This window comes from Theobroma cacao, chromosome 4, assembly GCF_000208745.1.
Source record: "Theobroma cacao cultivar B97-61/B2 chromosome 4, Criollo_cocoa_genome_V2, whole genome shotgun sequence".
Taxonomy (NCBI): domain Eukaryota; kingdom Viridiplantae; phylum Streptophyta; class Magnoliopsida; order Malvales; family Malvaceae; genus Theobroma; species Theobroma cacao.
Window position 1 is genome coordinate 26733610 of NC_030853.1, and position 22552 is coordinate 26756161.

At 35.3% G+C, this 22552-nt stretch overlaps 3 protein-coding genes across 4 annotated transcripts; 2 read left to right on the plus strand and 1 right to left on the minus strand.

Moving 5' to 3' along the window:
• LOC18602782 lies at window positions 179–7912 on the plus strand. Of its 2 annotated transcripts, XR_001927686.1 has the most exons (10): window positions 179–442; window positions 1444–2467; window positions 2773–3409; window positions 3508–3594; window positions 5467–5664; window positions 5743–5837; window positions 6741–6840; window positions 6989–7087; window positions 7204–7343; window positions 7555–7912. XR_001927686.1 is itself a non-coding variant. In XM_018120189.1 (9 exons), exons 2-9 carry the CDS (start codon window positions 1449–1451, stop codon window positions 7264–7266), a joined length of 2298 nt encoding a protein of 765 aa, XP_017975678.1. In that variant the 5' UTR covers window positions 179–442; window positions 1444–1448; the 3' UTR covers window positions 7267–7902. The 2 variants fall into 2 exon arrangements, 1 of the variants encoding a protein (XP_017975678.1); XM_018120189.1 differs by having other exon boundaries at window positions 7204–7902.
• LOC18602783 (3-ketoacyl-CoA thiolase 2, peroxisomal) lies at window positions 8354–12234 on the minus strand. Its single transcript, XM_018120185.1, is given in 15 exon segments — window positions 8354–8674; window positions 8764–8782; window positions 8785–8852; window positions 9169–9277; window positions 9371–9494; window positions 10097–10193; window positions 10283–10415; window positions 10514–10591; window positions 10669–10776; window positions 10887–10954; window positions 11045–11143; window positions 11232–11358; window positions 11465–11549; window positions 11666–11742; window positions 11999–12234. Coding segments are annotated over 15 exon segments (1398 nt in total). The 5' UTR covers window positions 12095–12234; the 3' UTR covers window positions 8354–8564.
• LOC18602784 (9-cis-epoxycarotenoid dioxygenase NCED6, chloroplastic) lies at window positions 17373–19337 on the plus strand. The gene has a single exon (XM_018118862.1). The coding sequence runs from the start codon at window positions 17447–17449 to the stop codon at window positions 19265–19267; it is 1821 nt and encodes a 606-aa protein (XP_017974351.1). The 5' UTR covers window positions 17373–17446; the 3' UTR covers window positions 19268–19337.

Consider the following 22552-nt stretch of genomic DNA (forward strand, 5'->3'; position numbering starts at 1 on the left):
TTAACTAATTTTTTATTTTTTATTTTTTATTTTTATTTGTACCATACACCCCTCACGAGAACCATATTAACCTTTTTTAGAACTAAAAATGGAGAATTATTAACAAAAGAACTTGGGCCAGCTAACCCAATTGTTACGAAGCCCTTGTTTAAGCGAATGGTCATTGCGAATGGTCATTGAATAAACCAGGACTATTATTTTCTAACTAGTCCAGCAACCTTTCATAGGGCTCCAAAAACCTAGATCCGATCCAACCGGACTATCCAAATGCCGACCCTGAAAAATTGAAGAGAAACAAAAACAGATTGCAATTTGCAAAGACGAGGGACTCTGAGAGGAGTTGATGGCATTGCCTCCTTAGGGCTTTGGATGATTCAACTTCTTTTGGGATTTTCGTCGCTTTTCTCGATTCCAATCGTTACCAGAAGCGAAAAGTAATCTGGTATCTAATTCTTTTTATCTTTATTTTGAAATAATTTTAAATTTATAAGTTCTTGAATCTTGATGAGTATTTTTTTTTCTTTCTCTAATCGGCTATTATTTTATTTTACTTTCTCAATTATGTAAATTTTAAAATTTGCACACTCAATAGTGTAAAAGTTTTTTTTTTCTAATTTATTGATGTAACTATTTCACCTATATCTATATAGATTCTTGTTTGTTTTATTATATATCAGGTAATTCAAAGGAATTAATAGTTAATATTATTAGAATTTGCTGAAAGATTGAACTTACGTTTTTTTTTTTAAAAAATTTAGGGGTTTCTTTTGTATCATGAAGCCACTGCTTCGAATTATTATTGCCTGGCTATTGTGATTGAGCCATTTTTGTTTGCCATGATTTTGTGCATCATAGTAATAATTATTTTTCTAGGTACAAATATGAAAATTCTCTGTTTTCATTGTTCAATTATTCATTTCAACCTTTTGCTAGCAAGTTTGATTTTCTCCTTTTTTTTTTTTAAAGAAAAATACTCTTTCATATTCGTTGTGTACCAGCATAACTATTTCATTTTATCTTTGCTTGGTACGTGGATGTTTATCGTGCTTTTAGTTATATTAAATAGATCAAAATGGGAGAGCTTTTACTACTATAAGTCAAAATCTTTTGCCAACATTTACTTTTGCTTGTTGGTTACTGTTATTGCATTAGTTATCAGCAGGGAGCTATTTTGATGTCATACTTTCTCTGTCCCTCTTACATTGCTTGTGGATAAATAGCATTTTAAAAAAGTCAAAAGAGTAGTGTAGGAAAGAAAGGTGTTAATTTGTTTGTTTGGTGGGTTAAATTGCTCTGAAATTATTATCATGAAAAGGTGATTTTTCCAGTAAAGGACATTGCTAAGCTGCTCTTGGACAAGAGAATTTTTATATACAAATTCATGTTTTTGTAATTGAAGCTTCATGTGAAGTCAGAGTGTGACTTGTATGTTTTGTTTGATAGAGAAAATGGAGGACATGGACATTGATTTAGTCATGGACGTACCTGACACTCCTGATAGGTTATCTGCACGGAGAATGAATAGAGCTGATTGTATTGAAAAAGAAAGTAATTTATCTGTAGCTGGTTATTTTGGAGGTTCTGATACTGCAGGTGAAGAATCTTTGGATAGGCTAGGGGGCAGGGGTAGGCTGGTTGCTGAGAATGGGCACAACAGAAAACATTATATACACCCTCGAAAACATTCAGGCAATGTTGATGAAATTGAGCATCGAAGAAACGCCATTGTCTTATCTTCACTAAAGAATGCTCGAGAAAATGCTCCTTTATTTAGGAGAACAATGGAGAGAAGCAGGAATTCCTCTAGAGAGCAATACATGGATAAAGGAAAAGATCCTTTCTCTAAGTTGCCTTCTAAATCATCCGTATCCCGAGAAGATCATGCTATTCTAGACTTAACCGAGCAGAGCAGACACAACCGAATACTTGAAATGGCTTTTCCACCTGGTGGATCAAAAAATTGCTTAGCTGAAGGAAGAAGAGAAGGTCAGGGACCAAGAAATAGTGGTTCTTATTTACGTAACGCTTCAAATAATGCAGCAACATCCAGAGATAACTGCAAGGGAAAGGAAAAAGTAGATGACATTGGATTTAAAAGAGTAGGCTCAGTTATGGATGATGGAAAAGGGATGGGTCGCTCTCATGGTACCCCACTTAGAACGCAAAAACAATTGCCTGTATCTCACCATTCTATTGTCTCACCAAGAGCCATTGGGCAAAAAAGGTTGGTTCGAAATGGCTGCATCTCTCCCGAGAATATAGCTATCAGGGCTAAACAATTAAATGAACAATATGAAAACAGCTCCAAAGCTGAACAAGATTTTGGGAATGTGATTAGCAGCAGTCCTCGGATGACAGACATTAGGAAAATAATCGCTGAAGATAATAATTACGTTAAAGGAAAGGGAGTTGTCCATCCTCACACTTCCAAGGAGTATGACATGCATGTAATTAATCTATTCAGCAGGTAAATTTTAAGTAGTGTTCTTCTCTAAGTAGATTTCTTTGTCTATTGTCTATTGTCTATTGGATGCTTTCTTTCTGTTGTTTATTGGTTTTATTTCTTGTGTTAAAATGTTTGCCAAAGAGATGGGGTACAATCTCTATCTGAAACTTTGGAATAGCATGTGGTAAGCGGACAATATAGCATCTTTTAAAATTCGGAACATGTTCTATGGATGTCAACAGAACCTTGGTGGATTAATTTTTGTCTATCCTTAATTCTAGGTACAAGGTTCCTTATGACTAAAATATGTGGTTTTCCTGCTGCAGTCCTATGAGTAATAATGGAGAAGTTAGTGGAATTCGTGATTCCGGTAGAGATGCATGCTTTGAAGAAAAAGGTGGTTGGAGAAGCACGCACAACCATTCAAAGAATGTAGATCATGCAGCTGTACATCAGTTCAGCAGATTTAATAACATTGGATGCCAAGAACAAAACGAAAATAGAGTTGTGAAAAGAGGAGAAAATAACAGGATTGGATGTGATTTTCCAGAAAATCAGGATGCAACTGAAACGGCTCCTTTGATCGTCTCAAAGTTCAATCAAATTAGTGAACCTTCTCTTGCAACAAACATGCTGCCTAAAAGGCAAAAGAAACATGAATTAACCTCAAGAAATAGTGGTGAAAGCTCTAGGGTCATTCGTAATGACTCAGACATTGTGTTTCTTGGTTCATCTAGGGGATCATCTAGTTCAAGGTCATCTAATATTCATATTGGTCAGCATCTGGATGTTTTGGATCTTGACGAGTCATCTGAAATGAGAGGGACAAATGCGAATAATATGGACTGTGTGAAGGATGAGGACTCAGAGGCTAGGGCAAGACAAGTTGAAGCGGATGAAATGTTGGCCCGTGAACTCCAAGAACAATTTTATCATGAGGTCCCAATATTTGGTGATGGCGAGGTTGATTCTTCTATCATTTGATGCTTTTCTCCCTTTATCAATGGTGACTTGTTTATTTAGATGCTTTAGCTTTAAAATGTTTGTGAACCTTTTAACAGATTGATGAAAACATTGCATGGGCACTTCAGCAGGAGGAAGATGCACTCCGTCCTACTACTACTCAGAGTCACCGTGAGCCCAATCAAGTGAGTAGGCCTGAATATCTTTTCTTTTTGTTTCTGAGTTGATGATAATCTGACAGCCTATATTACGTGCGTGAAATTGACTGTGGATCCTCAAATCTTTTATGGTTATGGAGGTTTAAGATAGCTGCTAGATTTTGTATTTAAACAAGTTGAAACATGCCATACAAGTCCTCTGCTGTCAAAATTAGAAGAGATTTGAATTTAGTAACAATGTCCCTAGATCCCAGCATAATAAAAGATCATGGTTATGCACAAATCTTGATGTTAGTAAAGGGTTTTGTAGTTTGTTGTTTAAGTTTTTGCATGTTTGACTGTGATAATCATTAAAAAGCTTAACCGTAAATTCAGAATTTGATTTGTAGTGACCTGGGATTTGTTTTAAACTTGTTTGTTTGAGCATGTGAACACGTATGTTATAATTATCTTGAAACTCTGTTGCCAGCTAGTTTAGGTGGCAAAGTTGGTTGTACCAAGGACTTGGAATCAAACCCTGCCTTTACGAGGGACAGAGGGAAGTGGGGAGTGCTAACCCCATTGTTTAGCCTGGTTGTTGGACCTAGAAATGTTTTGAAGCTCAGCGTTATATGTTTCCTTTTAGTCTTACCAGCTCACAGAAAAATACCAAATTGACTCAGTAAAAGGCCTCTGAGATCCCAAATCCCAAAAATTGGGAACAAGCCATGTGCTTTATCAAGACTCTTTGATGAGACACTGCTACTTCGAAGAATTAATGAAGCAAGCATTAGAGGAAATATGCCTCTATACCAATATTATAAACCTATTGGTAGTGACCAAAATTTTTTCAGGTGTGTACATGTGCCCTGGTGCATACCTGCTTTTATTTGGTTTGCACATTGTTCTGTTTACTGCCTGAAATTTATCTGTCATTCTTAAAATAAATAAATAAGTAGATCTTGATGAGTGACATAAATCATTGTTTGGATGTTTAAACTCAAGTCTCTGTTGGCATCATTAAGATGCTTTTTTCACATTAATAATTAACCTTGTTATCTTATCTATTCTAGTAACAACACATCATGCCAATCATCTTGATTGGTTCCTATGTGGCTGTTTATCCCTCGGTTTCATGTTTAATAAATTAATGTTGAGGTTAATGTTTTCTTGATTGCTGTTTACAGGATCCTCTTATTCTCCCTCCTCTGTCTCAGTTTTCTTTTTTCCTTTTTTCTTTAAATTGAGAGGCTCTCTCTCTCTTTTCTCATTTGATATGGAAAGTCATATTTTTCTGACCCCATCAGTGATATTGATGCTGTATATATTGTTGATGTAATTTCAAGACGTTTTGAACTTTTTTTGACAACAATATCCCTTTTTGGCAACCTTATTTATGTTAAATAAATAGATTTTATTTGCAAGAATATGAGAGAGATTGCATAAAATATTAGGAAACCATCCTTGCGGAATCAGTATTTAGATGCTTTAACAGCTATGGTTGTTATTAGAGAAGACAGACGTCCAACATTATGAATTCTCTCTGTATGTTGTTGCCAGGTCAAATGACCTTAACTTTATTGGGGTTGATCTTACGCTCGCTGAAGAGAAGGGATACTATATTTCATTTATGCTATTTACATTGAGTTGAAAGACATTTTTTGTGCGATTGTGTATTTGTAATTGCCAGACTCTAGTATCATCATATATACTAGTGTTTGGTCAAGGTTTTTCTTTTCTTTTTTTTATTCTTTTTTCTAGGATAAAAGAGATGTATTGCTTTATCTTTTTTGGATCATTTTTTTTATTTACTTTTGATGGTGTTCATTCTATCTTCAACCATATGAAGTTGATGATTTTTTCTTTTTTTGGATTTGTATAAGTTCCTCCCCATAATGTTATTCTTTGTCTCTTACACAGAGAGGCTCAATAAGGCATTCCCGTGTTCAGCCTTCGTCGCGGATTTTTCTGAATTCTTCGAATAGGAGAGGAGGACAGGCTCGTTTCCCCACTTCTGCTAGAATGTCACGGTTGAGGAGTCGAGTTTTGAATGAATCTCGAGCGGCACCAACTAGGACAAGGAATTTTCGGTTTCCTTTGGACATGGATTTGGATATGGTAATTTTGTCCCTCTTGTTGTTCTATCCTGTATATCTTTACTTTTAACAAAAACTGATTTATGGCATTCTGATACAGAGACTTGATATATTGGAAGCCATGGAGGCTGCAATTGGAGATGATGACAGCATGGGAATGGCTAGTCACATCTTCCAAGAACGTGATTTTAATGAGTAAGATTTGTTCTAATATTGTTACTATTAAAACTGGATTTGTGTTGACCATAGTGGATAATCATATCATGCATTTGAAAAAGTTATGGTTTCGTACACGATAAATATACACAGCTTGGCTATTGTATTGGTGTGAAATAGATTTATTAGAAACCACATGTTTCATATATGAATATGAAGTAGTTGGACACCATCCTGTTTAGATTGAATAAATCTATTGCAAGATGGGAATAATTGCCCATTCAGAGTGGTTGTAGATTAGAGGGTTCAAAATGGCCAAAAAAGGAAAGATTATTGGGTTTGAAAGGAGCCATTGATACCACAACCATTATTAAAAGTTTCTTGCAACTATATACAGGTTGGAAGCATCAGTTACACTGGTAGGAATAACTATTCTTTGACTCTGTGTTGATGTATCTAAAATTGTGGTAATGGGCAAACCAAGAATACTTGTACAAACTGGTGAAGTTACGGCATTCCAAATTGGTTCACAAACCTCTCTAGTAGGTAATTTTAGTGTGCATAATTTCTCCTCATTTTCAATGAGTTTCATTGACACTTGGTTTGTAATTTGAGCTTGTAATCCAAGCTTCATTCGATCATGAATAGATCACCCAATTTCAGGTCCACTAGCAGTTACCCTATTGCAGTTTGATTGAAGAAAAATTAAGATGTTGAAATTTTGTTGAATAGCATGCATTTTGTGTTGGTAGGAATATCAAGAGTAGGTAGACAACAACTAATGATCCTTCTATAGCTTTTAACTTCAATAATTCACCCCTTTACTTTTGTTTTATCGTATATCTATGTTGCTTAATGTTCTATTTACAACTTTCTATCCTCTCTGGATTAATTACTGATACTTGAAGCTGTTATATCCATCTCCTTTTCATTTTCTTGCAGAAATGATTACGAAATGCTGTTGGCCCTTGATGAGAACAATCATCAGCATGGTGGTGCATCTATTAGTCAGATTAACAGTTTACCACTGTCTAAAGTACAGGTATATGTCTGGGTCATGTGGACAAAACTGTATAGATAGGTGTCTGGGTTTTTTGCTTTCCTCGTCTGTGTGTGCACTGTCCCTTGCTTATGTCGGGCTCTCCAGATCTAGTTGCTGATTATCATTTTCAATTAATTTATTAATGCAGACTGATAATTTTGACGAAGCTTGTGCAATATGTCTTGAAACCCCAAGTATTGGTGAAACCATACGCCATCTTCCTTGTCTACATAAATTTCACAAGGAGGTAATGTCTTCTATCTTGGCAATGCCAGTTTTTCCTTTTCTGGGATGCATTTCAAGTTACTTCTTGTAAGTTAACAAGAATATAATTTTTTTTTCTTCATTCCCTTGATGTGGCAGTGTATTGATCCTTGGCTGAGCAGGAAAACGTCATGCCCAGTTTGCAAGTCACATATAACTTGAATGGGAGTGTTTTTGCGCTTCAAACAGTATGCATGACAGTAAAAAGTGCAAGCAAATATAGTGTTTATCAGAGATAGGTATATTTCTTTTTATTTGACTCGTGAAAATTTTTGTTTCTGAAAGGTTATGTTGGCTTCTGGTGTTCACCTGTTTCCTCAACTTCGTATGAATTCCGAAGAAATTGCCTTTGTATCCGTGATCCTGCAAAAAGGATCATTTATTGGCATAATTCATAAAATGTTGTCACCGAAATTTGTCTTTGGATGTCACCTTTTGCCTGGCCTGCAGATTTGACCTTTTCTGAACCCAAATATTTTGGGGATTACCTATGAGCAAACAATGAGCGGAAGGCATCTCAAAGCTTGATGACAGAATGAAGTAGTTCCTCGTGATGAGCAGACATGGCTTTGAAATGGTAATGGAGGATCATGATCTTCTGTGCAAGAAAAGAAGTTGCATTCTAAAAAGTAAGGGCATGAATCTAAGCACACGAATGGGCTGCTATCTTGTTGAAAGCAGCTATTGTTTTGAATTTTGTTGGAAAATGGTGCATTGAATCTATAATTTACACCGTTCGTCCCCCATTAAAGCCATTGCTTCCTAAAGCTGTACTGACAGCCATTCACAATTGAATCATTTTGCTGCTCCCTTGTTCTCTTCTTTTCACTTTCTTTAAAAACAAATTGAATTCGGAAGTAGAAAAAAATAAAAACGAAGTCAAAAAATTAGGGAGCATGACCATGGCCGAACCCATTGGGGAAGCGGAATGCAATCGTGCAATCGGAACAAATTAGGCTTTTGCAAGGCACCGGGAGGAGCAATCATATATTTTGAAAGGGAATTATGTCTTTAATTTGAGTAGAGTTAAAGAAAGGGAACAATTTCGTTTTTATCGAATGTAGAATGGTAATTTGCCCAGCACGATGAACTTACAATTTGGGTCAATATGAAAGGCCGTAGGAAACCTACAGTCAAAATTTATAAGCCAAAATCGACTATGTCTATGATCATAACTTGTTTTTGTTTAGCAGTTGCTAACGTAGGAAAAATTACTTTCCTTGTGGGGATGACAGAAGAGAGAGAAAGCTGACGCTTAAACGTGTACCATATATGATATAAAGCTTGAAAGATTATAATTTTATCAAAAGTGTCTTAAGATCCAGCCAGATGTCTGAACTCTCTTTCAGATTTCCGGCCAAAAATAAATCCGACTTATTACACTGCTTTATTAAAATTTCCAGCCCATTTTTGAATCCTTTGACAAGAAATCATAGCGGCTAAACAAAAAATATGGTATTCTATAGGGCATCCTTGGATAAGAAACTGTTAGTTTCAACTTTCCTGGCATTGCAGAGCTCATCGGTATGGTCACCCCTTTCAAAAACAGCCGCTGCCCCCATCCCTGTGCCTGCATTTCAGTGGAGAGATATGGTCAGCAACACTGGGCAGTGTACAACAAGGAGAGAGAGAGAGAGAGAGAGAGAGAGAGTTCTCTACCTATGCACATTGAGATCACCTACCAAAGCGGCAGTTCTTTTTGCCACGCCGCTTCATTTCATGCAAAAGTGTAGCAACACAGCGAGCACCTTCAACAAAAGCACAGAAGTGTGCATATTAACATGCCGTGAACTAGTACAACATTCTTATCATGCTTTACTTCTAATGCTAATGATTACACAAGACACATGTAGTACAAAGGACACCCTTCAATTTCTTGAATTATGGTTACAACTGAAATCTTACGCTAAACATAGGCTCAGATGGATGTCATCATGTGAGTAGAGCAGCTTCTAAACCTCCAATAATGATCCTTTGAGCATAGATTACCCTCACTTACTCCAATAGATAATGCCAATAATTAAAAACAGAAACAACACAAGCTCTGTTTGTGTTTCTAGATACCTGTTGCACCCAATGGATGTCCAATTGCCATTGCAGCTCCATTTACATTTATCTTTTTTGGATCAAGTTCCAGCTTCTTACGGCAATATACAAACTGGGATGCAAATGCCTGCAATAGAGGAAGAAATTAGGGAGACTTTCATTTACTGAAATTCCCTTTAATTAACAGGGTCACAAAGCAAATTGGTATACTAAATTGTACCTCATTTATCTCAAATAGATCAATATCATCAAGTTCCAGACCAGCAGCTTTAACTGCTGCAGGAATTGCCACAGCTGGGCCAACACCCATGATGGCAGGATCCACACCAACTGCAGCAAAAGTCCTGCAAGATCAACAAGTACCTTCTCAAATTAACAGAGAGATTCATGTTTCTCATTAGTTTAATGAATAAAAGGTTCAGGGCAGGTCAATAAAACAAATAACTCTATATGACCTTGTTTCCTATAAAAGTGAGTGGATCCTATAATAAAAAAAATACCAGCAGGAAAAATGTAAAATCTCCTACACATGCAAAATGCTCACTACCAAAACTTAGAAGAGTGTAACGGCTGCACACACTGTCACTGCATTTGATATCCCAGTCATGCATGCTTGACTAAAGAGGCAGTTTAATACAATGAGACTAGTTATAAAGAAATTGAAATTAAACAGTCTCATATGGGTAATGCTTTAAAAAGAACTGATTAAAGTGAGAATAGACAGTCAATGCTCTAGAAAGCACGAAAATTAAAGCTTAGAATACAGACCTTACAACAGAATACTCAAAATGACAAGAAATTCTAGTAAACACTTAGAGAACTCATAAGACAACAGATGTAACAGAGCAGAAAGTAATGGGATTATATAGGCTACAAGCACATCTTCAGGTTACTGCTCAAATTTCATGTTATATATCAGAAGGATATGAAACCAGGCATTACACACCTGAATACACCGAGAATTGGTAGCCCTTTTAGCATGGCAACGCTTCTTTTCATGAGCAGAACAGCCCCAGCGCCATCACTCACTTGACTAGAATTTCCTACAATATAAGTAGTATACAAAGAAATAAGCTGAAAATCAACAGAGTAGCATAATCTTCAAGAAAGAATACGGTCCATTATTCAATACCTGCAGTAGTGCTCCCATCTTTCTTGAACACAGGCCTCAATTTTGCCAGATCTGACAATGAAGTGTTAGGTCGAATCCCATCATCAACAGAGATTGTGACAGGTTTCTCATCACCAGTCTTTGGATCAACAATCTTCATACATGAAATGTTACAATCCAAACATGAATACAGCATTCTGTAAGTATATCAAACATATATTGTATCTATCAGATGCAAAAAATAGTAGCTACCTTAGTGGTGACGGGGATTATTTCATCTTTAAATTTCCCAGAAGCTGTAGCAGCAGCTGCTTTCCTGTGAGATTCAACCTAACAACCAAAATTTAAGAAAATCAATTATATAGATCATTTGCAACGCCAAACTGCATGACAATCATTCAACTTACTGCAGCCTGATCCTGCTCCTGCCTTGTCACACCAAAGCGATGAGCAACATTCTCCGACGTAACACCCATCGGAAGGAGACAATTCTGAGCTTGCTCCATCTGCTTCACCTGCCAAAAGCAGCAAAAGATCATGTCAGAACCTTGAAATTCCTGTATTATTTGACTAATGGCAGAATGATAAACAAATGAACACACACAAAAAGAAAGACACAGAGTACCCTTGGGTTAACAGATCCTTCCCAAGCCATTGGATTAGTGGTCATGGATTCCAACCCAGCCCCAATGCCTACATTAAAAGTAGTTATTAATAAAAATACAATGTGGCATTTTATAAAAAGAGGATGAAATACCATTAGAAACACAGGTTTCTTCTTACCAATGTCATAAAACCCTGCTTTTATAGCTGCAGCTACATCAGCAACCGCCTGAAGCCCAGAAGAACATTGCCTGTTCACAGTTCTAACGGGCACAGTTTCTGTATCACCACAAGGTTTGCTACAATCAAACAACAAACCAATGACAAACAAATCCATAAAAACACACAATCAAAGATATATGTATACCAGGGAAGCCAGCGTAGAATGCAGCCATCCTACATTCACTCGCTCGTTGAGATCCTGGTGCCAAGACCGTTCCCACAACAATATCCCCAACTTCACCCGGATTCAAATTCGTTTTCTCTATCAATGCCTAAACTCAACATAACCACAACATAAAAAAATAAATTACTCAAAGAATCAACAAAAAAAAAAAAAAAGAAATAGAAGAGAAGCCCAAAATATAGATTAAGACAAACCCTTAAAACAGGGGCAAGCAAATCATCAGGATAAGTATCCTTGAAACCGCCTCGTTTGGATTTGCAAAGAGCAGTCCTATATGCTCTGAAAAATTAGGAATTCCATAATCAAAACAAAAAATTCCAAATAGTCTTAGTAATTATTATACAATAAAAAATTAAAATGATTATTTAATTAATCAATTGAAGAGAGTTACTTACGCTACTATAACCACATCGTCTCCAAACGCATTCGTTCTTTGATAAGCAGCGCTATCTCCAGCTAAACAAGCCGATGCCTGTGGAAAATTTTGTCAAATTTTTAATTCATTACAAAAAAGAAGAGATCTTTAGAAAGAAAAATGTTTTAAGTAATCAAAATTCAAGTCCTAATGCATTTCTTAAACTGGATCAAAAATTATTCCTTTTTTTTGCTCTATATAGCAAACGAAATTATTCAAACCCGAAATCAAGCTTCAAAGAAAAGAAGAAAACTTCGATCCGATGAATCAAAGTTATAAGATTTAGATAAGAATAGTAAAAATGAAAGCTTACAGAGAGGGCAGAGTTGTAATTTTGGTCAGCCGAAGAAGGAGCTGAAGGATTGAGGTGTTGCAGCAAAATTTGCTGTCGATTGATCGCTTTCTCCATTCTTCGCTCTCAAGAAAATGAAAACCAAAGATCAAATCGAGAGAGAGAGTGGAACGAGTTTCTGTTTGGCGATTTTCTTTTCTCTTTTGGAAGGTTTAGTTTTCTTCACGATAAAGAGGAGAGAAAAAGGAAACTAGTTTACGCTAGATACTTATCAGAGAGAGAAAGACGGATTAAGGTAAAGATTTTTTTCTTTTTTTCTTTTTGGGGGAAGATAAACGATATTTTTCGGTTAAGAAAATTGGACGGTTCTGATTTTCGATGACGACATCAAGTCATTTAATACGCAAGCCTCTTTAGCCTTTGCTTTGCTAATCTTCCTCTCTATTTAAGCGCGTCTACCTCCTTCCTCTTCCATTTTGTGGGACAATTTGTTTAATTTAGGAATATTATAATTTTTAACATTTTCTTTTTTCATTTTACTGTAAGTAAAATCTAAAAATCTTAATATTTTTTTTTATTTTTATAATTTAAATTATATTTTTAATTATAAATAATAATCACGAATCGAAACTTAAATTTAATCTAATATAATTTTAAATTTTGAAAATAAACGTTAAATATATTTATAAATTATAAACTCACTTTCTCGACTTAAAAGATATGTATGATAAATGATAAAAATTTTATATTTATATATTCAAAACTTATCATATCTTTTATTAATGTAAATTTTATAATATAATTATATAAGTTAAGTAAAATTATTTTAAAATTTAAATTATTTTGATTTTTAAATTGAGCATTAAGTTTCATGTGATTAATAATTTAGTTTTTAATTTTTATTTTATTTATTTTGTAAAAGTTAAACAATAAAAATATTAACTAATGAAACTTTTATTAGATTTTAATTCAATTAGGTTTAAGTATTACCAATTTGATTTTGGTTGTTTTAAATTTAATTTGATTTGGGTCGAGTTAGAGGTTTAGATTTTTGGATTTGAATATTTTTGCCAGATTTACTCCTCTTTATTGTTAAGAAAATTACAAAAAAATCCAATTATTTTTTGGATTTGAATTGAGACAAAAAAAACTTAGGAACGACAAGAAGCGATTTCCACGCTTTCCAACGCAAGTGGAAAGTGTGGTCAAGACAAGATAGATTGGGGACTTGGGGATGCGTGTCGGCATGGGGAAAAGGGCGGCCAATAAATCAATTATTTCCATTTATCATTACGCTCCCACAAATTTAGGGAAACAAAATAAGGTACTTTCTAGCAGGTTTTCATCATGATTTGAAGCAAATAACAACCGTCGAATGGCATGGTCAACCAAACAAAGGTTGACAGTCAAAAAATTTGAGGCTAATCAGAACAGGTGCCGAAAAGACAACAGACCGGCAACTACGATGCAGGTAGGGACAACGTTTTAGATTAAGACATGGTAACAAGAGAAAAAGTCAAAAAAAACAAAAAACTACATATAAAATTTTTGATCGGATTTCTACAATTAAGTCTGAATTGTAACTTGTGTCCAAATGAAACACTTTATTGTATGAACATTTTATGTAAACTTGAGAGAGAAAAGCAAGATAAAGAAAAAGAGATCGGTTTTAGGGAAATGTCAAACTGTGATAAGTGACCAGCTCAGCTAAGTAGCTATTATAATGCTTCTTTTTCGTTGTTTACAATGTACAATTAATGGAGGCAGGCAAAGACTGGAGGTGTCACTCTATCTTATCTAGGGGTTCTTTTATTAAAATAAAAAAAATATTTTCTGATTTATGTGATTTAGGTGAATAAAATCTTTGTAACTTTTCTCAAAGCTTACTTTTTTAAATATTTATATTTCTTATTTTTTACTACCATATATATATATATATATATTTGACTACTCTTACACCTTTGATTAATAAAATGATGTGTCTGCATAAAGAAAGGTGGATAATTATTTAATCTAATCTGACTAAATTAACTGACATAGTATGCTTTAATATGTCCAATTTGGCTGAAGGAAAATTGCAGCCATTCTAGAGCAAGGCAAGCGTTAATGAATTGGCGTTCGAGACTGCTTCAACCAACTTAAAAAGTATTAGTAGTTGGATCTTTTTTTTTTTAGGAAGGGTTTTTCTAACCTTCTTTTTTTTTGAAAAGCAGGTTTTTCTAATGTTTATACACATTATTGTGTCCAAAAAACTGTTTTATACACATTAATTATTGAAACTTTGAAATAGTAGGTAAAGGTGGCAACTAGAGTGGCCCATTTAATAATGTAATCATAATATTAAATTTATTATCCTACAAATTCCTTTGGTCAAACCTTAAGATTTTTATTCGTGTTACATAAAATAAATCTAAATCCTCCACATTTTAATATTTCAACTCAATTTGATCCACCTTATGAATTTTTCAACTCATTTTATGTTAACTGGTCAAGACTCTTGACTAAATCTATTTGAATGTGATATATTTTTTTTACTTTATTAATCATCATATGTGAATAACTTTTGTATGGTTTCATTTCAGAGAGATAAATAAGCAGCCATAGAAATAGTCCAAAGACTGAAAAGCTGTTCTCAACAAGACTGCAATTATTGGGTAACAATATCTTTTGATTTTAAGGATAAGTTACCTTTCAGGACTTATACCATTGTATTAACATACATGATACACCAAAAGGTTGTTTGCCATTCATGTTTGGATGGGTGATATGTGGAACACATTCACAGGCTAATAGCATTTTTTACGAGTTAAGGCCTGAAAGCATACCTTATATTTTGAGGACCGCTAGCTAAAAGGGAAGCAAAATTGACAAATTGCTAAGTCAAAGTCAAACCTAGCTAGCCCACTTTAATGTAGTAAGAATTTGATTGGGATAACTTAGCCGTTAGAGCTTAAAACTCTATGTTTGAGATCTTAATTCGAATGTTGAGATGCGTAAGTGAAACTCTATGTTCAGCTTCCAACATATAGCAGATACAATATGGGATGTGGCCATCACATGTTAGCCCGCTAGAATTGGGCTTAGTGCAAAAGAAGCAATAGAACTCGGCCTCCTTTGAATATTCCCTTTTTTTTTTTTTTTGAGAGAGAGAGACTTATATATTCATTATATATTGAAAAATGAATATTTTATTGTAATATTTTAGTTTGCATGGTTTTAGCTTGCTGCTCTTTTCTTGCATCTCTAGTTTTTCTTTATAACAGATTTTCTTACTTATTTTAAATAAATAAAATTACTTATTCAATAGTGTATATTGAAAAATGTCAAAGTGTTAAAATAAATACTATTAAATTATTGTTATTATTTATTTATTACGCCAGGTTATTTGTAAGTAAATTAGACAATTGAAAGTCGGATAAGTATAAGTAGTAACAATTAGAGATACCCAATAACAATTGTAAACTAGAAATAAGGCATGATCAGAAAATCCCTGTCTTGAGCATGTGCTTGAGGTCTTGAGTATGTCAAGAATGACATAAACATGAGGAAGGCAAAAGAGTAAAACCAAGGGTGACATTGCAGAAGATGAGGTAGACACACCAGTCACCAGAGAAGAGCAAACAAGGAGCCTGGCTGGGCTGTCAAGGGGGAACCACGTTCGCCATTGCCCATTGCCAGCCAAGGTCCAGTTTTGACTCGAGTTAACGTGGAAAATGGTCCTTAAGGCTCGGGCCATGTTAAAATCATCGGCATTTGGTTTAGCCCACGTTGGCCCATGAGCTCACCATTTTGAATTTGATTACTGACCAATTATGGCAAGGCTTTGACCATTGTGAAATGACCTCAAACTGCTCAAAATCCGGTTAGCTTTTAAATGAAGAACCATATGAAGAAGATAGATACCTACTAAAGATTCTTGACGTTATCAAAAATTGATACTGACAATAATCAAGTCTAGGTAGAAGCACATGCAAATTTAATGACATGAACCAGCCATATCATCAATCATAAAAAGGACAAGAACATTTTAATTAAGCTTATAATTTTCTATACCAACCATCGAGTTAATATAAACTCTATATATAACTTAATAAAATTATTTTGTGCCCATCTAATATGAGACTAATTAAGCATAATTTAATGAATACACGATAACTTGTTAAATTCACTTGTTGAATTTAAAAATTTTAATCTCAATATCTAAGATAATTTTTGCAATTAATTATGACCTCTGACCATAAGGGGTATGTACGAGTGTAATGTATTGAAATTTACAAATTATTAGTGGGTTAATGTATTTGAAATGGTTAGTAATTCGGGGCCACAACTCTTAACAAAATAAAATATTTATATTTATCTATTCATTAATTTGACTAGCAAAATGTATATATAGTGTTTTTTTTTTCCTTTAAAAAAGACTACAGGGAAGAACAAAGAAAAACAGCCCAAGTACATTGTTCTAAGTTGCATTCCAAATAGGGATATAGTGTCCCTAAAACTAGCAGACAGAGCAAGAAAGCCTTGGCGGGAAATTGAATCTTTCTCTTGTCTTGGTCTTTCATCCACGTGGGTACCAAAAGCTCAAATTAGACACGTGTTTTTAAGTGGCACGTGTCACTGCACCAGCTCTACAAATGCCGAAAACAGGTCATAAGAAATTGAGTAAAACGACTTTCGACAACTAAAATTAATTGAAAAAAAAAACTAATAAAAAAGGCTTTCAAAGAGAAGATGGCAAAAATATGGAAAATGGGGACTGCCACGTGAGTAGCCATGTTGGAAGGAGGACGTGTACCAATTACGGGGGCCTGGCCCACTTGGTCTATGCAATCCCATGTTCAAAAACTGTTTGCATTTATTATTTGAATTCATTTCTTTTTGAATAAAAATATTATTTTATTGTGGAATAAAATGGTTTTGATTTTCATATATATCATCATATAAATAAATATCGAGCCATATAATGATTTAATTTGGTAAGCATAAGCCTAAAGCCAATATTTGATGTTTGAGCATAGAAAAGCATATTTGGAGTAGAGAAGAGATACATAACCTACCTTGGTAGAAAGAATGGATATTCTTTGTAAATTACAGTAATAAAGATTCTATCTTAATATCGTGTTTTATGTTTGAAGGGATTAAAAGAATATTCGAGTAGGTGAGTATTTTCCCATTTTAGCTTATCTTCATTATAAAATATAAACCAATGAAGAGCAACTAGAAAATGGAGGATTGTATGCCTACATGCATGTATGTAAAAAAACCTCCTTTCCCAAGTTCAAACTCATCCCTTACGTGTCTACTCCTCGGTTACTGGCTGGAGTTAGCTTAATAGTCACCCACTTACACTTTTTTCACTTTATATAAAGTCTTCCCACCCATATAACCTACCAAAATATAGCCTCATACATATTTTTCTTTCTACAACCTTCTTCACCGCTTCCTTCATCCCACCCACTCTTTCTAACCATGCAAGCCTCCGTTCACTTGTTCACCACCACTCCACCAACCCCAAAGCATCAAAATCTCTTTCAAGCTCAATACCCATCATTTACATGCAAAATTCTTATTAATCCTTCCAAAAAAATAACTCCTCGAAATCCATCACCGTTGTTTCCACCACCACCATCACGGTCACCTTTGTATCCTGAGGTTGAACCTATTGTCAAGCCTGAACGTGTCTTGGTTCCACATGAAGCAAACTACCCGGTTCACTTGAACCCATTGCAAAAGTTAGCAGCGTTAGCGTTGGACCAAATTGAGACTTCAGTGATCAAGCCACTAGAAAAAAACCATGACTTGCCTAAGACGGTTGACCCAGCGGTTCAAATATCAGGCAACTTTGCGCCGGTTCAAGAGTGTTCAGTTCAGCACGGGTTGGAAGTGGTGGGCCAGATTCCAGCTTGCCTACGTGGCGTCTATGTCCGAAACGGTGCCAATCCTATGTTTGCACCCTCAGGTGGACACCATTTGTTTGACGGTGATGGGATGATCCATGCCGTTAGCTTGGGGCGTGGGAATGAAGCTAGTTACAGCTGTAGATATACTCGTACCAGCCGGCTCATGCAAGAAGCCAGGTTGGGTCGGTCTATATTTCCTAAACCAATTGGTGAGCTGCATGGGCACTTGGGTTTGGCTCGGTTAGCTTTGTTCATGGCTCGAGCTGGTGTTGGACTGGTTGATGGTTCACATGGCACGGGAGTGGCAAATGCCGGGCTTGTTTACTTCAATGGTCGATTGTTAGCCATGTCCGAAGATGATCTTCCTTATCATGTTAAAATCAATGCTGATGCTGATCTTGAAACTATGGGACGGTTCAATTTTGATGATCAAATTGATTGTCCATTGATTGCTCACCCCAAAGTAGATCCTGTTACAGGTGAGTTTCACACTCTCAATTACAACGTTTTAAAAAAACCTTACTTGAAATATTTCAAGTTCGATAAATTCGGGAAAAAGTCACGTGACTTGCACGTGAGCATAGAGCAGGCAACAATGATACATGACTTTGCTATAACAGAGAATTTTGTAGTGATCCCGGATCATCAAGTGGTATTCAAGTTATCCGAAATGATTCGGGGCGGGTCACCCGTTCTATATGACAAAAAGAAGACATCTCGATTTGGAATTTTGCAACAAAATGACGTTGATGGATCAAATATCCAATGGATTGACGTACCGAATTGCTTCTGTTTCCATTTATGGAATGCATGGGAAGAACATTCTGATAATGGTCATAAAATCATCGTCGTTATCGGATCCTGCATGAGCCCGCCCGACTCTGTTTTCAACGAGTCCAAAGACCCGTTCCGAAGTGAACTATCCGAAATCCGGTTGAACTTAAGAACAGGAGAGTCCACACAAAGGGTTGTTATATCAGGCACGAACTTGGAAGCAGGGCAAGTGAACCGGCAATATCAGGGTCGGAAGACCCGGTTCGTGTACCTGGCAATAGCAGAGCCATGGCCAAAGTGTTCTGGTATTACTAAAGTCGATTTGGAGACAGGAGAAGTTACCAAGTTCATGTACGGTGCATGCCGTTTTGGGGGTGAGCCATTTTTTGTGCCTGAAAAGAAGCAGAAACATGGAGGCAATATTGCTAATGAAGCTGAAGATGAAGGATACATAATGGGGTTTGTGAGAGATGAGAAGAAGGAGATTTCTGAGCTGGTGATAGTGAAAGCTTTGAGCATGGAGCAAGTGGCTGCAATAAGGCTGCCCACAAGGGTTCCATACGGGTTTCATGGCACGTTTGTCAGTGAGGAAGAGCTCAGCCGACAAGTCATGTGAAAATAGTTTGGCTTGGGTGTATATATTTATATATAAAGTTATAGAATATATATAGAAATAGAAGTTCGTACAGACTCTTCTTTATTTTTTGTATTTCTAATTTCCATTTTACCGTTTAGGAAATGGATGTATGGAGTTCATGTGTATAAATAAGTACCATTAACCGAGCATTAATTAAGTTCTATAAGTTCGATTTTCAGTGCCAGATATATACGTAAAGATTGAGACTTACTGATATATAATGATCAGAAGAAAAGATGAAGGAAGTAAAGTTCTTCATTTAATAGAATGGAAAGAAAATGGAGGAATTTGTATTGTTTATTTTCTTTTAAATCTAATATTCCACTATTGCAAAGAATCATTATTTTTACTTATATTATTGATAATTTTATTAATAATATCTTTTATTTTTTTTTATAATTGAGGAAAGAGATTCGAACCTTATTTTTTAAGTAGGAGATAATGCATCAATCAATGAATCAAATGCTCAGATGCTACAATATTTTATTTTTCATACCGAATATGATGAAAGAAAAACAATTTTTCTTCTTTTTCTATGTTCTTCTTTCCTAGCCTTTTCCCTTCTATTTATTTTCTTTTCTTCTTACCAAACATAGTGCAATTCTATGACATTGGCAAACGTTAGGACTCGGTGTTTATTGTTTGAAAGGTGAGCGGTTGACGGTGTGACGGTTAATTTGTTGTGAAATATTAATGCCACGAATTGAAGTTTTCAGAGGCGGCGTTAACAAGTGTGTCGACCTTTGTGACAAATGTTGTTAGCATTTCTTTTTCTTTTTCATTTTCTTTGCCATCCAGTTCTTGTCACCATCCCAACACTTAATATTTCTTTTTTTTTTTCTGACATATTAATCCGGGTAATTTATATTATATTCGATATCTCAGTATATATTCACCTCTATACATTAATTAGATTTATATAAATTATAGAGTTTATGGACCGCCATGACATACAGATTATTATCTTAGAAATGTATTCAGAAAATTCTAATGATTAAAAGATTTATTTTGATAATAACATTCTGAGGAATGATCATGGCAAGGCAAGCCCTCTGTATCCTGAGTCATGTCCCTTCAGCCTTCGTAGACTTTGTTGGCATGATGTTTATACAGTTCCAGAACTTGCAATATTCCATTTCCGGTAGCATACAAATTTTCTATCTAAATTGGAAAGAGTACGTCCTCGGTCCTACTATCCTACGTCTCAATTGCCTCTGAAATCTTCTTAAATCCTCCAATATTTGCTTTGGTGGGCTAGCAACATAGCAAAGCTAATTCTACCAAAAACTGATTACGACACAAGTATTGGGTCACGATGAGAAGAGATCTCTGGACCCTTTAATTGGTTAATGCAGGTTCCGAGTCAGCTGAGTATGTATATGATGCTTAACACAAAAACTACGTCACTGCAAACCTCAACCTGACAAAGTGGCGCATTGGATGAATGGTTTCCCATCTATAACATATGCAGAAATAGAAATAACTTTTAAGCCCGACTGGGTCGACTTCTTTTAACAACAAAATACTTTTGAATTTGAAAATAATTCTTACATCCATTACTATAATTCGTGAGTGGTCGGTACATTAGAATCTTGCTTTTTGCACATATACTAATATCTTAGCTAGTAATATTGTGACACAATTATATATGGTTCATTTCTTTTTCAGTTTGGATTCATGGGGGATTTCAATCTTGGAAGTACAATTTCCTACTCTCTAAACCTTGGGTAAATCATAATGAAAATTTCTTCTCTAGCAAAAGCTCACAACCAGATGGTTCTTTTATGTTATACTAACTTTAGTTTAATTATCTAATAAAAAAAGTTTAATCATATCATAGGACAAAAAGGGGAAGGGGAAGGGTAAGGGGACAATTTGAGAATGGTGGTGACACTTCTGTCACCATTTTGGCTATGGCTTAATGGTTGACAAATAGATTGGAAAATTTTAGAGGGTTGACTAATGGCATTGGTGCATTATTTTTTTTATTTCTTTTACTTTTATAATCATTAGACCTTTGCTTCGCACTTGCAACTGTAACAACCAATGACGACCACCAAATTGACAAGTATCAGACTCTAGACCCTTAAAAATTTTGATCCTGACTGTCCTGAGTCATAGGGGAGGAATGCTTCCTTAACGCAAAGGTGCACCAAAAATACGTGCCTAATTGCTTAATTACTATTATTATTGATAGCTACGTTCGATATCGATCAAGTTGTAAGTCAGATGGCTGGCTTGTTGCCGATCCACTTCAACTTGACATGTGCCTTCCAATTGATTCTTTGCATCGAAACCTTGCGGATTTTAGATGAAAGTAAAGTGGTTGGTTTGCTCATCAATTTGAACAAGCTCTAAGTGCACGGTAAGATATAGAATGGAGTTTGAGTAAAGATTTTAAGTTTGAATTTTAGTGGTTTGCTCATTGATCAATTTTTTGGTAAAAGGAGGTCAATCCCATTCTTGTATAATGACATATTAATGTCATGGATACATCCATACACTCAAATGTAAAAGTATCATCATTGAATTTTGGGAGACAAGATAGGATAAAAGCATGATAAGCACAGATAGAAATTGAGTTTTTATGTAGCCTTTGTTATTGTAATGGGTAGACACAAAATAGTTGGACACCGAGGAAGGGATTAACATTTGCCTACTTTGTTTTAAGCAAATTCGTTTTTGGGTTTTTTCATTTGCTAGAGAGTACAAGTTGATGATTTCAAAAGAACAGACAAGTGGACGGATGGGTGGGAAATGGCGGCTGATGCTGTGACATATCAATAAGATTTGTCATCACTGCTTGCTTTTTTTTTTTGGCGAAGTCAACGAATTTCCACTAATTACTAGCAAATAGGTCCAAATATCCCTATTTCTGCACATGATTCCACCTTGAAAAGTTTTGCTGTGTTTTGACATGGAAACTATGTTTTGTGAATTTGATTAGATACCCATTTGTTACTTTATATAATATATATCAATCAAATCAAGTTCATCCAGCTAATTCCTTGGGCCAATTGTTTATTCCAAATTTATTCTCAACCTTGAGAAAAGCAAAGAAAGAACCTAAACAATGTTAATGATTCCTTTTGATCGATGTTTATCAATGTTTGTTGTTATCTTCAAGTTGTGAAGGCATTTTTGCATTCTCACTTGTCCTGAAATCGGTTTCGTTAGGGGAAAAATGGGGAAAGATTAATCAAACAAGTAACCATTTTGATTACCTGGATGAGGTGGGAGGCACTCCTTTTTCGGTGCGTTGAT